General features: G+C 35.0%; 1 protein-coding gene across 1 annotated transcript in view; it reads left to right on the top strand.

Moving 5' to 3' along the window:
• LOC137614386 (troponin C, isotype gamma-like) overlaps nt 1–17,500 on the top strand; it is a 214,454-nt gene that overhangs the window by 194,387 nt on the left and 2,567 nt on the right. The window contains exons 2-4 of the mRNA XM_068344177.1: nt 7,109–7,137; nt 15,891–16,034; nt 17,129–17,248. Coding sequence (XP_068200278.1) covers nt 7,109–7,137; nt 15,891–16,034; nt 17,129–17,248 — 293 coding nt within the window. The remainder of the gene's footprint in view (nt 1–7,108; nt 7,138–15,890; nt 16,035–17,128; nt 17,249–17,500) is intronic.

Consider the following 17,500-nt stretch of genomic DNA (forward strand, 5'->3'; position numbering starts at 1 on the left):
TATGTCATGATTTCAAGATAACTCGATTAGATTTCAAAAGTTATGTGTAAATTCTTGTGCTACAAAACCGTGTTATGTTCTATCAATTTCCTCATTGAAACTTTATGGAATACTTGCCTTGTGTTTTGGCTAAAAGTACCACTCCAGAAAAAAAAAAATAAAAAAAAAATAAAAAAAAAAAAACGCGCCTTATTGAACAGTAGAGATTTCACTGAATTAGTGACTTGGAACCTGCTTGATAGTTCAACACCAATTTCAAGTGTTAAAATCCTTTCAATTTAATTACCTATAGCAATTAATCTTCTTTGATCACTAAACTTTGAAACGCTAGTTTGGATTTGAAATTCAAAAGTCATGTTGATAAGTCAATCAAGAAATTTTTATTTTTATGTTCGCGAACTTATTCATACATTTAAAACTTATCCGTAAAAACGGTGAAAATTCTGGAATAAATGTTACCAAGCATTTACAGTTTTAAAGACGGATATGTTGACGTTAAGGAGTGATATTATGGTCATCAACCCTTAAGAGATGATAACAAAATAGGGCAAAAATTACTGTCGCCTGTATTTTACTGAAATACGGCTGAGAACAGTATGTTTTTACGGAGATTTTCCAATTATAATTACGGTTTTTTAACAGTGTAATTGAGTATTATGGCCATACAAGATAGAATAAGAAAATCTAAGCTTCAATAAGCACCGGTCATTATTTTCCATTTGGCTTCTTATCACTTATCATTATCATAGTTAACATAAGTAGCAATAAATATTCTACATCGAAATAGCAAACAAACCGTAATTTTAATCGGAAAATCTCCGTAAAAATATACTGTTCTCAGCCCTATTTCAGTAAAATACAGGCGACCGTAAATCTTACCTTACTTTGTTATCATCTCTTACGGGTTGGTGACCGTAATATCACTCCTTTACGTCAATATATCCGTTTCTAAAACGGTAAAAATCCTGGAATAAATGTTGCCAGACATTTACAGTTTTTTAATGCAAATTTTTAAGTGTTGATAACGTATGTTATTAAGATCGGATTTTGACTGTTTTTCTTTTTGGCATTTTGACTCAACGTTGAAATCTAATCATGAATATTAATCGGATTATAATAATTGTTTACAAGAGCAGTGAATGTTTGCTATTACGAGTCCTTGATAGCCAAATTTCTTCAGAGAACTCTGAGTAGCGAAATTTCCAATCTCTGGAACTTAGAATTAGTGGCTTAATATCTTCCACGAATCCTAGATAACTCAGCACTGGAATTTCTTCAGAGAACTTTGAGTAGCAAAATCTCAAGTCACTGGAAAGTCTTTGGAACTTTGAATTAGTGGCTTAATATCTTCCACGAATCCTAGATAACTCAGCACTGGAATTTCTTCAGAGAACTTTGAGTAGCAAAATCTCAAGTCACTGGAAAGTCTTTGGAACTTTGAATTAGTGGCTTAATATCTTCCACGAATCGTAAATAACTGAGCACTGGAATTTCTTCGGAGAACTTTGAGTAGCGAAATCTCTAGTCTCTGGAACTTAGAATTAGTGGCTTAATATCTTCCACGATTCTTAGATAACTGAACACTGGAATTTCTTCAGAGAACTTTGAGTAGCAAAATCTCAAGTCACTGGAAAGTCTTTGGAACTTTGAATTAGTGGCTTAATATCTTCCACGAATCCTAGATAACTCAGCACTGGAATTTCTTCAGAGAACTTTGAGTAGCAAAATCTCAAGTCACTGGAAAGTCTTTGGAACTTTGAATTAGTGGCTTAATATCTTCCACGAATCGTAAATAACTGAGCACTGGAATTTCTTCGGAGAACTTTGAGTAGCGAAATCTCTAGTCTCTGGAACTTAGAATTAGTGGCTTAATATCTTCCACGAATCCTAGATAATTGAGCACTGGAATTTCTTCAGAGAACTTTGAGTAGCGAAATTTCCAGTCCCTGGAAAGTCTTTGGAACTTAGAATTAGTGGCTTAATATCTACCACGAATCCTAGGTAGCTGAACACTGGAATTTCTTCAGAGAACTTTGAGTAGCGAAATTTGTAGTCTCTGGAACTTTGAATTAGTGGCTTAATATCTACCACGAATCCTAGGTAGCTGAACACTGGAATTTCTTCAGAGAACTTTGAGTAGCGAAACTTCTAGTCCCTGGAACTTTGAATTAGTGGCTTACTATCTTCCACGAATCCTGGATAACTGAACCCTGGAATTTCTTCAGAGAACTTTGAGTAGCGAAATCTCTAATCTCTGGAACTTGGAATTAGTGGCTTATTATCTTCCACGATTCCTAGATAACATAGCACTGGAATTTCTTCTGAGAACTTTGATTAGCGAAATCTCTAGTGACTGGAAAATCTCTGGAACTTTGAATTAGTGGCTTAATATCTTCCACGAATCCTAGATAACTGAGCACTGGAATTTCTTCAGAGAACTTTGAGTAGCGAAATTTGTAGTCTCTGGAAAGTCTTTGGAACTTTGAATTAGTGGCTTACTATCTTCCACGATTCCTAGATAACTGAGCACTGGAATTTCTTCAGAGAACTTTGAGTAGCGAAATTTCTAGTCTCTGGAACTTAGAATTAGTGGCTTAATATCTACCACGAATCCTAGATAACTGAGCACTGGAATTTCTTCAGAGAACTTTGAGTAGCGAAATCTCTAGTCTCTAGAACTTAGAATTAGTGGCTTAATATCTTCCACGAATCCTAGATAACTGGACACTGGAATTTCTTCAGAGAACTTTGAGTAGTGAAATTTCTAGTCTCTGGAACTTTGAAAGAGTGGCTTACTATCTTCCACGATTCCTAGATAACTGAACACTGGAATTTCTTCAGAGAACTTTGAGTATCGAAATTTCCAGTCTCTGGAACTTAAAATTAGTGGCTTAATATCTTCCACGATTCCTAGATAACATAGCACTGGAATTTCTTCTGAGAATTTTGAGTAGCAAAATTTCCAGTCCCTGGAAAGTCTCTGGAACTTTGAATTAGTGGCTTAATATCTTCCACGATTCTTAGATAACTGAGCACTGGAATTTCTTCAGAGAACTTTGAGTAACGAAATTTCTAGTCCCTGGAAAGTCTCTGGAACTTTGAATTAGTGGCTCACTATCTTCCACGATTCTTAGATAACTGAACACTGGAATTTCTTCAGAGAACTTTGAGCAGCGAAATTTCCAGTCCCTGGAAAGTCTCTGGAACTTTGAATTAGTGGCTTACTATCTTCCACGAATCCTAGATAACTGAGCACTGGAATTTCTTCAGAGAACTTTGAGTAGCGAAATTTCTAGTCTCTGGAACTTTGAAAGAGTGGCTTACTATCTTCCACGATTCCTAGATAACTGAACACTGGAATTTCTTCAGAGAACTTTGAGTATCGAAATTTCCAGTCTCTGGAACTTAAAATTAGTGGCTTAATATCTTCCACGATTCCTAGATAACATAGCACTGGAATTTCTTCTGAGAATTTTGAGTAGCAAAATTTCCAGTCCCTGGAAAGTCTCTGGAACTTTGAATTAGTGGCTTAATATCTTCCACGATTCTTAGATAACTGAGCACTGGAATTTCTTCAGAGAACTTTGAGTAACGAAATTTCTAGTCCCTGGAAAGTCTCTGGAACTTTGAATTAGTGGCTTACTATCTTCCACGAATCCTAGATAACTGAGCACTGGAATTTCTTCAGAGAACTTTGAGTAGCGAAATCTCAAGTGACTGGAAAGTCTCTGGAACTTAGAATTAGTGGCTTAATATCTTCCACGAATCCTAGATAACTGAGTACTGGAATTTCTTCAGAGAACTTTGAGTAGCGAAATCTCTAGTGACTGGAAAATCTTTGGAACTTGGAATTAGTGGCTTAATTGGGCACAATATTCTGAGTTAAATTCCGACGAAGATATTTTATCATTTCCAGCATTTTTCTGCTGTTTTTATACTGTTTTTAAAACTTTTCTAGAGCTTTTATAGCGTTTTCAATACTTTTTTAGAGCTTTAATAGCGTTTTCAACACTTTTCTAGCGTTTTCAGCTCTTTCCTACCATTTTTTTTTTTTTGGCGTTTTTAGCATTTTTCTACAGTTTTTGGGTGTTTTTAGCACTTTTTACAAATCTTTTTGGCATTTTTAGCACTTCTCTACCGTTTATTTGAAGTTTTTAGCACTTTTCTGCAGTTCTGTTGGCGTTTTCAGCACTTTTCTACCCTTTATTTGTCGTTTTTAGCACTTTTCTACAGTGTTTTGGCGTTTTCTGCACTTTTCTACCCTTTATTTGGCGTTTTTAGCACTTTTCCTACAGTTTTTATATTGTTTTTAACACTTTTCTAGCCTTCAATGTTGGAAAAGTGGCTATGATTTGCAGTAGACAATTAGCTAATCAATGAAATATCCTGATGACCCTCCCGCATTCCTCCCTTGCGATCACTCTTATTATTGCTGTGATTGCTGCCTTCAGGTCAGGGATAGTCTGGGGGTTGTTTCCATATACCCTGTCCTTAAGGTATCCCCAGAGATAAAAATCTGGGGGGTTCAAGTCTGGTGAATGGGGTGACCACTCCGGGTCATACCTGCGGCTGATCAGTCGGTCAGGGAAACGCTGCTGTAGCCATGCCAATGATTCGTTTGAAGTGTCGGGGATGGCACCATCCTCCGTCGACCAAGTGCTGTCCAGAACTTGCCAAGCACCTGGACATATCGCTCAGTGTTGATTGTCACAGACCGCTCGTTGTCTTACTCGAACCAGAATGGTCCAATGATACCATGTTTGGAGATGGCAGTGCTCAGGGGGTGTGCTACCACAGAAGATATTGTTCTTCGAGTTCATGTGACCTGACAACAGAAAATGTGCCTCGTCCGAAAACTAGACATTGTCAAGGAAGTCTGGCACAGCGTCGATCTGGTCGCAAAACCACTGGCATATGATCACTCGCTTCCTCATGTCGTCAGGTGTAAGCTTGTGTTTAATCTATTCTCCGCACGGACTCCCGGTTGATTCTAAGCTCCTGATTTCGCCTTCCACAGACTTGCTTAGGCTGCGGACAACAGAGTCTCAGACTGCAGCAATGTTGTGTGGTGTCCTTGATGATTTTGGTCGTCTAGAGTGTGATTGTCTGTTAGTGTCTTTACAATTGAGGGTACACACAGTCCCAAGGGTTCTGAACTTGTTGACCCATCTGTAGATCATTGAGTGGACAGGGAATTCTTGACATCTGAACCGTTCTTTGAATTGCAATTGAGCTACGTGGATAGACTTAAACCGAAAATATGCCTCAGCTATAAATGTCTTTTCCTCAGTAGTCCATGGCATCTCGAAGGTCGAATTTGGTAGACTCTTAGAACATTGATTTTTCTTGATAAATCTGAAAAATAAAAGGAATTATTTATTTCAAAAGTTATTCAAGTTTAGGTGATGACCGTTTTTTTGTCACCCTGTATATAATCAGCGCCCAAGCCTCCTCTCCACCCAAGCTAAGACAAGGGAGGGCCAGTCAATGGAGGCTGAGGACTCAGTAGATAAACCTATATGCTCCTCCAAAGCCACCATCCTTAGCTCACAAGGATGGTAACGTTGCAGACACTAGAGGAACTGACGAGTCTGAGCGGGACTCGAACCCCCGTCTGGCGAACACCTTAAAAACTATTATTCATCAGGAAAAGGGATCTTTAGTAAATGAATTTTCAAAAAATACATTGAATCTGAAAGACTACCTGTTTTTGAGTCAGGTTTGACAAACGGTGATAAAATTACCTACTACGATACAATAATGACAATGATATCAGTACCAGTCTCTCTCTCTCTCTCTCTCTCTCTCTCTCTCTCTCTCTCTCTCTCTCTCTCTCTCTCTCTCTCTTGCCAGCAGTGATTACTGAGAGACCCAGCTAAATTACAATATTCTGCTAAAATTTGGATTTTCCGACTGCGTCACACCTATAGCTGGTCAAATATGTTCAACAAATAGATAGATGAAGAAATATCGCCACTTTCTGAATGACATAATTTTATTATAAGTTGGCCTAAATCTTTTTGTTTAATTAATTTTAAGATATTAACCCTTATAAGTTATAATGATATTTTTCATATAATTATCCATGTATGTTTGAACCCCATCTTAACTAACTCTGTATCCTCCTACAACAAGCATCAGTGTCAAAATATGTTCTCTTCAGCTTTGTACACTAGCCACACCCCTTTGAAGATAAGTTGCCATACGCTGTGAGAAATAATAATTCCTCCAAACATTTTGTAACTACGAGATAAAAACCATGCCTCCAAAACTTAATCATTTTCAATTTCCTCTTATTTTTTTATTTAAAACTATTCCTATAACCAAGGTTTTATGGTTTCGGCAACATTCAAATTATCAAAACAATATCTACCAGCTTTGTACACTAGCCACACCCCTTTAATGATAAGTTGCCATACGCTTTGAGAAATAATAGTTCCTCTAAACATTTGGTAACTACGCGATAGAAACTATGCTCCCAATATTTGAATAATTGTCAATTTCGTCCCATTTTATCTAAAATCATTCCAATGACCAAGGTTTTATAGCTTCAGCAACATTCAAAATTACCAAAGCAATATCTACCAGCTATTTACACTAGCCACACCCTTTTGATGATAAGTTGCCAAACACTTTGAGAAATATTAATACCTCAAAACATTTGGTAACAATGAGATAGAAACTGGTTCCCAAAATTGAATCGTTTTCAATTTCCTCCTATTTTCTATTTAAAGTAATTCCAATAACCAAGGTTTTATAGCTTCGGCAACATTCAAATTATCAAAACAATATTGACCAGCTTTTACACTAGCCACACCCCTCCAATGATAATTTGCCATACGCTTTGAGAAATAATAATTACTCAAAACATTTGGCAACCACGAGACAGAAACCATGCCTCCAAACTGTATCATTTTCAATTGGCTCCTATTTGTAAATATAAAATGATTCCAAATTATTAAAAACAATATCTACCATTTTTAAAAGAGGATAATATTATGGAACAGGGTTTCTTTCTTCAAAATATTGCATGGACAGAACGTCATTTCAGGTATAAACAATTACGGAAACGACGAAGCATCAACACCTCTCATTTTTCTATATTTCAGGATACGCTCGACAAATCCCAGATTGACAGTACGTATGACCTCGCCTGTATTCTTTAGATAGGCCTCTGTTGGCCCAGTATTCAGATCTAATTTTTCTCACTCTCTTCACCAAATTAATCAAAAGCCAAAGGAAACCACGACCACTTGAACCATTTCCTTTCCCTGTTCCTCTTCTTTCCTGTTGCCAGAGAGGTTGATGAGTGTGCCCCCAGGTATAATCCTGAAAGATTGAAATGTTTCGATCAACGGACGAGACTCTGCTTCCGTACGTCGTTATCATTTTCATTGTGATCTCTAGGGATGGTTATGTGACTCTATAATGTTCCCTTTCTAATGACAAACAGCTAATGATTTCACAATAAAACTGATAACAAATGGGACAGCATGTTTTGATCCAGCGTAATAGCACCGTAATCAGTTTATCTACGCTGTGGAGTACAGATAATTTTTCATGATTTACTTTTCATAATAGAAGTCCTTTTTGCATAGTGGATTTTGCTCTGGATTTCAAAATGTAATTTTTTTTCTGGGATCCCTGGATATATATTATCCATAGTGCATCAGATAGTGCTGTAAATGGGAGGTAGTGGTAGGTTGTAAATGGAAAGATGCCACAGCTAAAAACAAGAGATTAGAGAGCGGTGTTCCCTTGCTGTATGGGACCGGAAAAGCAGCCATCAAGTAGAGTATAGTTGGAAGTCTGATATGACCAAATGAATTTGGCTTCAAATAATTCAGGCGTAAAAATTAAGACGAAATCCAAGGCAGTCTTGACCATGATGAATTTAATAACTCCACCACATTTAAAGAGGAAAATATAAACTCAATATTTACTTCATCAATAAATATAACATACTCTAGAGAAGGAACGTACTGTTCATTATTTGAAGATATTACTTTGGAAATTATATTAGCTAGAGAAGCCCTCAGTGATTGCACACTGAAACCAGTTTTATGGCCAAAGAAATGCATGAAGAGTTAATTGAGAATTATCCAAAATTTACAAAAAATAAGAAATATTACAAAGTGATAGGTACTTTATTGGTAGACTAAGTTCAGAGATTAAACCTTCAGCTGTTACTTTGGATTTATGACAAAGGACAACCCTCTGGAGATTATTATAGATTAATTACATATGACAAACCTTCTACTATTTATGTCATAAGTTAGTGTAGCCCCGTCTAGGTCCAATTGTTAACTCTGTCAACACATTTCTTCTGGTACTTGGATTGGTTTCTATTTCAAGAAATTGTTCTCTTGTATTAAGTAGTTTTGGAAGGTTGGTCTTCTATTTCAGATAGCTAAGCTCTTTTATTTACAACATATAGCCCAGGCATTGCTTACTCTATCTTGTGTGACTTGATACCTGCCTCTGGTAGTTTGGCCAAGTTTATAAGCTACAGTTCTAGACTGTCCCCTGCATCAGTTGGTCAGCTTCTTCATTACTTAATATGATTCGAAGTATCTTAGCAGTATAAATACCTCATCAACTTACTTCAGATGCTTTAATACCTGTCTCGGTTACTCATTCATCCTTCATCGCGTGGTTCCATCTGACTTTAGGTAGTTTAATCCCATTACAGAGTATTCTATTGATTACTTGGTAGTTCAACTTCTTTATTGTATTTTATCATTTATTAATCATAGGACCACTTTAATGCAAGATTTGATCTTTCCAGCTTATAATTCAGTTTTGTTAACTATAGCAGTTCATTCCTCTTGTAGCTTCACACTGTATTTCTTTTTTCATTCCCAGTTTTAGTATATCAAATGGGACAGTCACTCTTCTAACTTGATGGATATCCAGGTGCTTGAAAGATTTCCATTCAACCCATTTCTGGACGACAGGTGCCTGGGAGCGCGAAGCCGGTTAAGTATTCAACTATAACACATTTCTGGACGACAGGTGTCTGGGAGAGCGAAACCGGTCAAATATTTAACTTTAGATAGTTGAATATCTGAACGGTTTCGCGCTCCTAGAAACTTATCGTCCAGAAATGGGTTATAGTTGAATATTTGACCAGCTTCGCGCTCCCAGACACCTGTCGTCCAGTAAGGGGTGAAATGGAAATCTCTCTCAGACACCCGAACATCCACTAACTTATATGAGTGACTGTACCCCTTCATTGTTCAATTCCTATATAAGCTATTCCACTTCTTGCCTCGGTTAGTTAAACACATTTAATTATACTGAGAAGTCCATTCACAGTTTAACTCAAACTTCAAGTAGATCAATTCAACAATAGAAAGTTTAGCTGATTACTTCCTATCCATAAATCAGTTCAATAAGAGACAGTTTAGCTGATTACTTCCTATCCACACATCAGTTCAATAAGAGACAGTTTAGCTGATTACTTCCTATCCACACATTTGTTCAATAAGAGACAGTTTAGCTGATTACTTCCCATACAAAAACCAATTCCATAATAGACAGTTTAGCTGATTACTTCTTATCCATAAATCAAATCAATAATAGACAGTTTAGCTGATTACTTCCTATCCACAAATCAGTTCAATAACAGAAAGTTTAGCTAATTACTTCCTATCCATAAATTAGTTCAATAATAGACAATTTAGCTGATTACTTCCTATCCACAAATCAGTTCAATAAGAGACAGTTTAGCTGATTACTTCCTATCCAAAAGTTAATTCAATAATAGACAGTTTAGCTGGTTACTTCCCATCCAAAAATCAATTCCATAATAGACAGTTTAGCTGATTACTTCCTATCCATGAATCAATTCAACAATAGACAGTTTAGCTAATTACTTTCCATCCCTAAATCAATTCAATAATAGACAGTTTAGCTGATTCCTTCTTATCCATAAATCAGTTCAATAAGAGACAGTTTAGCTGATTACTTTCTATCCCTAAATCAATTCAATAAGAGACAGTTTAGCTGATTACTTATCATTAATAATTCCATTCAATAATAGACAGTTTAGCCGATTACTACCTATCCCTAAATCAATTCAATAATAGACAGTTTATCTGATTACTTCTTATCCATAATTCAATTCAATAATAAACAGTTTAGCTGATTACTTTCTATCCCTAAATCAATTCAACAATAGACAGTTTAGCTAATTACTTTCTATCCCTAAATCAAATCAATAAGAGACAGTTTAGCTGATTACTTCCCATCCATAATTCAATTCAATGAGAGACAGTTTAGCTGATCACTTCCTATCTCTAAATCAATTCAATAATAGGCAGTTTAGCTGAATACTTCTTATCCATAATTCAATTCAATAAGAGACAGTTTAGCTGATTACTTCCTATCTCTAAATCAATTCAATAACAGACAGTTTAGCTGATTACTTCCTATCTCTAAATCAATTCAATAAGAGACAGTTTAGCTGATTACTTCCTATCCACGAATCAATGCAACAATAGACAGTTTAGCTGATTACTTCCTATCTCTAAATCAATTCAATAAGAGACAGTTTAGCTGATTACTTCCTATCCACGAATCAATGCAACAAGAGACAGTTTAGCTGATTACTTCCTATCTCTAAAACAATTCAATAAGAGACAGTTTAGCTGATTACTTCCTATCCACGAATCAATGCAACAAGAGACAGTTTAGCTGATTACTTCCTATCTCTAAATCAATTCAATAAGAGACAGTTTAGCTGATTACTTCCTATCCACGAATCAATGCAACAAGAGACAGTTTAGCTGATTACTTCCTATCCATAAATCAATTCAATAAGAGACAGTTTAGCTGATTACTTCCTATCCACGAATCAATGCAACAATAGGCAGTTTAGCTGATTACTTCCTATCCATAAATCAATTCAATAAGAGACAGTTTAGCTGATTACTTCCTATCCACGAATCAATGCAACAAGAGACAGTTTAGCTGATTACTTCCTATCTCTAAATCAATTCAATAATAGACAGTTTAGCTGATTACTTCCTATCCACGAATCAATGCAACAATAGACAGTTTAGCTGATTACTTCCTATCCATAAATCAATTCAATAAGAGACAGTTTAGCTGATTACTTCCTATCCACGAATCAATACAACAATAGACAGTTTAGCTGATTACTTCCTATCTCTAAATCAATTCAATAAGAGACAGTTTAGCTGATTACTTCCTATCCACGAATCAATGCAACAAGAGACAGTTTAGCTGATTACTTCCTATCTCTAAATCAATTCAATAAGAGACAGTTTAGCTGATTACTTCCTATCCACGAATCAATGCAACAATAGACAGTTTAGCTGATTACTTCCTATCCATAAATCAATTCAATAAGAGACAGTTTAGCTGATTACTTCCTATCCACGAATCAATGCAACAATAGACAGTTTAGCTGATTACTTCCTATCCATAAATCAATTCAATAAGAGACAGTTTAGCTGATTACTTCCTATCTCTAAATCAATTCAATAAGAGACAGTTTAGCTGATTACTTCCTATCTCTAAATCAATTCAATAACAGACAGTTTAGCTGATTACTTCCTATCTCTAAATCAATTCAATAACAGACAGTTTAGCTGATTACTTCCTATCTCTAAATCAATTCAATAACAGACAGTTTAGCTGATTACTTCCTATCTCTAAATCAATTCAATAACAGACAGTTTAGCTGATTACTTCCTATCTCTAAATCAATTCAATAACAGACAGTTTAGCTGATTACTTATCATTAATAATTCCATTCAATAATAGACAGTTTAGCTGATTACTTTCTATCCAAAAATCAATTCAACAGTAGACAGTTTAGCTAATTGCTTTCTATCCCTAAATCAATTCAATAAGAGACAGTATAGCTGATTACTTATCATTAATAATTCCATTCAATAATAGACAGTTTAGCTGATTACTTTCCATCCCTAAATCAATTCAATAATAGACAGTTTAGCTGATTACTTTCTATCCAAAAATCAATTTAACAATAGACAATTTAGCTAATTACTTCCTACCCATAAATCAATTCAATAAGAGACAGTTTAGCTGATTACTTCCCATCCATAATTCAATTCAATAAGAGACAGTTTAGCTGATTACTTCCTATCCATAAATCAGTTCAATAAGAGACAGTTTAGCTGATTACTTCCTATCCAAAAATCAATTCAATAATAGACAGTTTAGCTGATTACTTCCTATCCATAAATCAGTTCAATAATAGACAGTTTAGCTGATTACTTTCTACCCAAAAATCAATTCAACAGTAGACAGTTTAGCTAATTGCTTTCTATCCCTAAATCAATTCAATAATAGACAGTTTAGCTGATTACTTCCTATCCCTAAATCAATTCAATAATAGACAGTTTAGCTGATTACTTTCTATCCATAAATCAGTTCAATAATAGACAGTTTAGCTAATTACTTTCTATCCCTAAATCAATTCAATAATAGACAGTTTAGCTGATTACTTGTTATCCATAATTCAATTCAATAAGAGACAGTTTAGCTGATTACTTTCCATCCCTAAATCAATTCAATAAGAGACAGTTTAGCTGATTACTTATCCATAATTCAATTCAATAATAAACAGTTTATCTTCAACAGGTAATCTCTGAGGATCCGTTTCTATTTGTACATGTTTAGAAAATTAGATTATAGTTTGGTATGAAGAGTCTATCTATCATTAACTATACTACAACATAGAACAGGGATCTAGTACTCCTAAAATAATCAATTAACATTATAACCATTAACAGAGACCTATGTATACAGTGCTATTCTTCTTCAACATCAGGGAATATACTGTTGGTCTAGAGGAAGCCTAAGGATACAGTGGTAAATATATATATATATATATATATATATATATATATATATATATATATATATATATATATATATATATATGAATATATATATATATATATATGTGTGTGTATATATACATGTATATATATATATGTGTGTATATACATTATGCATGTGATATATATATATATATATATATATATATATATATATATATATATATATATATATATATATATATATATATATATATATATATATACAGTATGTATACATAGGAACATACATATACAGTATGTATACATAGGAACATACAAATACAGTATGTATACATATACGCATACAGATACTTGTACATATGTATATGTTTTACCGTACATTTGTAACATTACAAAAAGATATGTAAATGTAATATTTCACATCTCAGACTCAGTTCTCTATGACGTCATCAGGTGGTGGAGCTTATTTCAGGGAGACAACGTGATTGGCTATGACGTCATTAGGGGGTGGGGCTTAGTTTGCCCGGAATCTTTGCGTCAACTATAGTATATGGTATTGTATGGAATTTGGCCAATATAAGGCTGGTGCTGGGAAGGCTGCATACTGCTGTCATGGCATAAGATTAGAATTTTTGAAAAATTATAGTTTTTAGAAATTTGGAGAGGCAAGTGGACACTGGTCATAAAAAAAAATTCATAGCTTTCAAAAACCTCTTTGTACTATATATGATATGACCTCCATGAACGCGGGTACCTTAAAACTTGTTATGTTTCCATAAATTTGCATATACGCTAGTCTTCAAAGATAGGGCTATTAATGTTTTTAAGTTTGGTGTTATTAAGACCTTGCAATATAGTCTAAAAGGCTTTTATTACAAATACTTCACAGCCTTTTAACGCATAAAGTCCAACCTTTAATGACAGTGGTATTTACTTCTCAGTCTTTGAGGATGTGCTAAACCTCATTATAGGCAAGTCTTTATCATTAATGCTTTACAGTCTAGCCTTTAACGATAGTATTATTTCATATGCTGCGACTGGGTAGATTCCAAAATCTTTAATATACTTTGCCCGCATGTATTGTGATTGGCTACCACTCAAATAGTCTTTGCTCAGCCGTGGCTCGCTTCACCTGGCAGGCAGTACGCAGGCCACAAGGGTCACTATCAAAGTATTATGATTAAATGAAATTTGTTTTATTATAATTATTATTATTATATAAATAGGCTGCGATATGGCCGGAGCATGTTAAATATTTTGGATTGTACTGGCAGGCAGTACATAAATGTGCTGCGTACGCAGGCCACAAAGGTCACTATCAAAGTATCATGATTAAATGAAATTCGTTTTATTATAATTATCATTATTATATAAATAGGCTGCGATATGGCCGGAGTATGTTGAATATTTTGGATTGTACCGGTAGGCAGTACATAAATGTACTGCGTACGCAAGCCGCAAGGGTCACTATTAAAATATAATTAAATTTAATTTGTTATATTATAATTATTATTATCATATAGATAGGCTGCGATATGGGCGGAGCATGTTAAATATTTTGGATTGTACCCAATTGCTTCCGATTTCATGGTACTATAGCATATGCGCCCAAAACCAGGATATTGTAAGACAACTGAGGATGAACTGTCTGTAACTTCTGAAGTTCCCACTTTGTAAGCTCCTATTAGCCACTGAAAGAATTGGGGTCATGTTCAAACACCTTTCTCACACCATCTAATCAAAACTTTCTTTGCCTACCCCGCCCCCCTACCCCAGCCACCTCCAAAAATCTCTGAACTATACACTTATCATCAAACTATTGATCCGCTTTCTCTCCCTGTGACTATAAACGATAATAAATGCTGATAGCAATAGGAAATAACTGAAAATAAGATAGATAGATTATTATTATTATTATTATTATTATTATTATTATTATTATTATTAGGTAAGCTACAGCCCTAATTGGAAAAGCCAGATGCTATAAGCCCAAGGGCTCCAACAGGGAAAATAGCCCAGTGAGGAAAGGAAACAAGGAAATAAATAAACGATATGAGAATTAATGAATGATTAAAATGAAATATTTTAAAAACAGTAACATCAATAGATAGATAGATAGATAGATAGATAGATAGATAGATAGATGAGTAATTTTAAAATAGTTAGTAATGAATTTCAGCAGATGAAAGAATATGATAATCAAAAGAGTAGCATAAACCACCGGATGTGATCAGTGTTTCATGATAAAACCCAAGTTAGTCAGTCAGATGAGGCAACAAGTCACAGTTATCATGGTGGTTCTTCTCAAAGAAATGTATTCACTTATAAAACCGCAAGTTGATGTTTTTATTTACAAAAAAAGCAGAGCATCATCTTATTTCATTGCGAGACTCTTGTTTCATCGTTTCTGGATATATTTATTTCTCGTTTTACGAAATTTTCGTCCTTTCAGAGAGGAAATATGTTGATTTTGATGCAAAGATCAGATGACGAAAAAATCTTGCTTTCGACAATTAGGAAACCTACTTGCAAATACAAACCAGTCTTTTCCCAAATTCAAGTCTTTTTTTTCTTTGAGTAAAAGTTCAGTTAATATTTTAAAAAAAAAAAAAGAAGAAAAAAAAACTCCATAAAAACTAGGTTTGAACAATTAGGAAACCAACTTGCAAATACAAACAAGTCTTTTCTCAAATTCAAGTTTTAATTTTTTTCTTTGAGTAAAAGTTCAATTAATATTTTCCAAGAAAAAGAAAAAAAATCCAGATAGATAGACGGATAGACAGACAGGTTAAAGTCAGGTAGCCCACACAGAACAAATGATGCTTTGAAAACTGTCAATCAGAACATAGCTGGAGTAAACAAGACTAAAATTTACATGATTATCAAAATGTAAAGCTTTTCCAATTTACTACACGCGACCAGAAGGTAAATGGTCTCTCTACCATTGAAAAAGCCTCCCCTCTTTTATTATGAACGCACCAATTTCTGGAGAACCTTCCAAACAAATGTACCAATTCCTTCAATGCTTCTTTCTCCCCTTCTCCTGAACAGCCCTGCGGAAAGCCTTCGACTCCTTCGACATGGAGAAGCAAGGCTTCATCACCACGGAGACCGTCAAGACTATCCTCAGGATGATGGGTGTCAAGATCTCAGAGGCTAATCTGGCCGAAGTCATCGCCGAGACAGACGAAGATGGTGAGGGACAGTTTGTGAATAGGTTTATTTGTCGTTTGTTTGTTTTTAGATTGTCCTGCCTTATGTAAAACATGGGCTCTTGCATCTATTTGTCAATGATACAGCAATTAGAAGGCAAGACTATCACAGGCTAATATATAGAAAATTTGACAAATTTTTTGCACATTGGTCCCTTTGAGAAAAGTTTGAGGTATCTAATTTCTCTTACAATCTTTTTGTTTTATGTTTTTAGATTGTCCTGGCTTAGGTAAAACACGGGCTCTTGCATTTATTTGTCAATGATACAGCAATCAGAAGGCAAGTCTATCACGGGCTAATAATAGAAAATGTTATCAATTTTTTGCACATTGACACCTTTGAGAAAAGTTTAAGGTATCCAATTTTTCTTACAATCTTTTGGTTTTTGGTTTTTAGATTGCCATGCCTTAGGTAAAACACGGGCTCTTGCATTTATTTGTCAGTGAAACAGCAATCAGAAGGCGAATCTTTCACGGGTTGATTTATAAAATATTTGACTCAGTTTTTACACATTGATACCTTTGAGAAAAGTTTGATGTATCTAATTTCTCATTCAGTATTTTTGTTTTCTTTTTTTTGTTTTTAGATTGTCCTGCCTTATATAAAGCACGGGCTCATGCATTTATTTGTCAATGATACAGCAATCAGATGGCGAGTCTATCACTGGATAATATATAGAAAATTTGACTCATATTTTACACATTGGTACTTTTGAGAAAAGTCTGAGGTATCCAATTTTTCTTTCAATCTTTTGTTTTTAATAAATGCGATCAAATTTCCTTATTCGGGGCAATCAATATTCTATTACCATAGGCTTTGCAGTTTTAAGATGAAGCGTACAATTAAGGAATTTATGATTTTCTTCCTGTCAGTTTTATCATACATGTTTTCAATACAGTCTTTTAGTCATGTTTCCATAGATGGCTCCCACAGACGTTTATTCAATCAGCTTGCTATCCAACGAAGAAATCTATGTTATCTATCTATTATTTATTATTTATATTCTTGTATATATCCCTTCTCCAGATACTTCGTGAGCCCATGTGACTTGAGCAACAACATTTTTCTCCTTGCAGGTTCTGGTCAACTGGAATTCGAGGAATTCGTCTCGTTGGCCGCCAAGTTCCTCATTGAAGAAGACGAGGAATCCCTGAAGGCTGAGCTCAAAGAGGCATTCCGAATTTACGATAAAGAAGGTGAGAGAGAGAGAGAGAGAGAGAGAGAGAGAGAGAGAGAGAGAGAGAGAGAGTTGTCTGTACTGGTAAAAAATAACATTAGAATCTTCACTCTGTGTCAGAATGATATTGTATGTTTGAAGGTCGCAATAAACATGGCTCCTTGCCACTGTCTGACTGAGCTACCCAAGGCTGGTCTAGCCTCCCTATTAACTACTGCCAGGTTGACCTAATCTAGCTATTTGCTACTGCCAGTCTGACCTAACCTAGCTT

This window comes from Palaemon carinicauda, chromosome 20 (assembly GCF_036898095.1).
Source record: "Palaemon carinicauda isolate YSFRI2023 chromosome 20, ASM3689809v2, whole genome shotgun sequence".
NCBI lineage: Eukaryota > Metazoa > Arthropoda > Malacostraca > Decapoda > Palaemonidae > Palaemon > Palaemon carinicauda.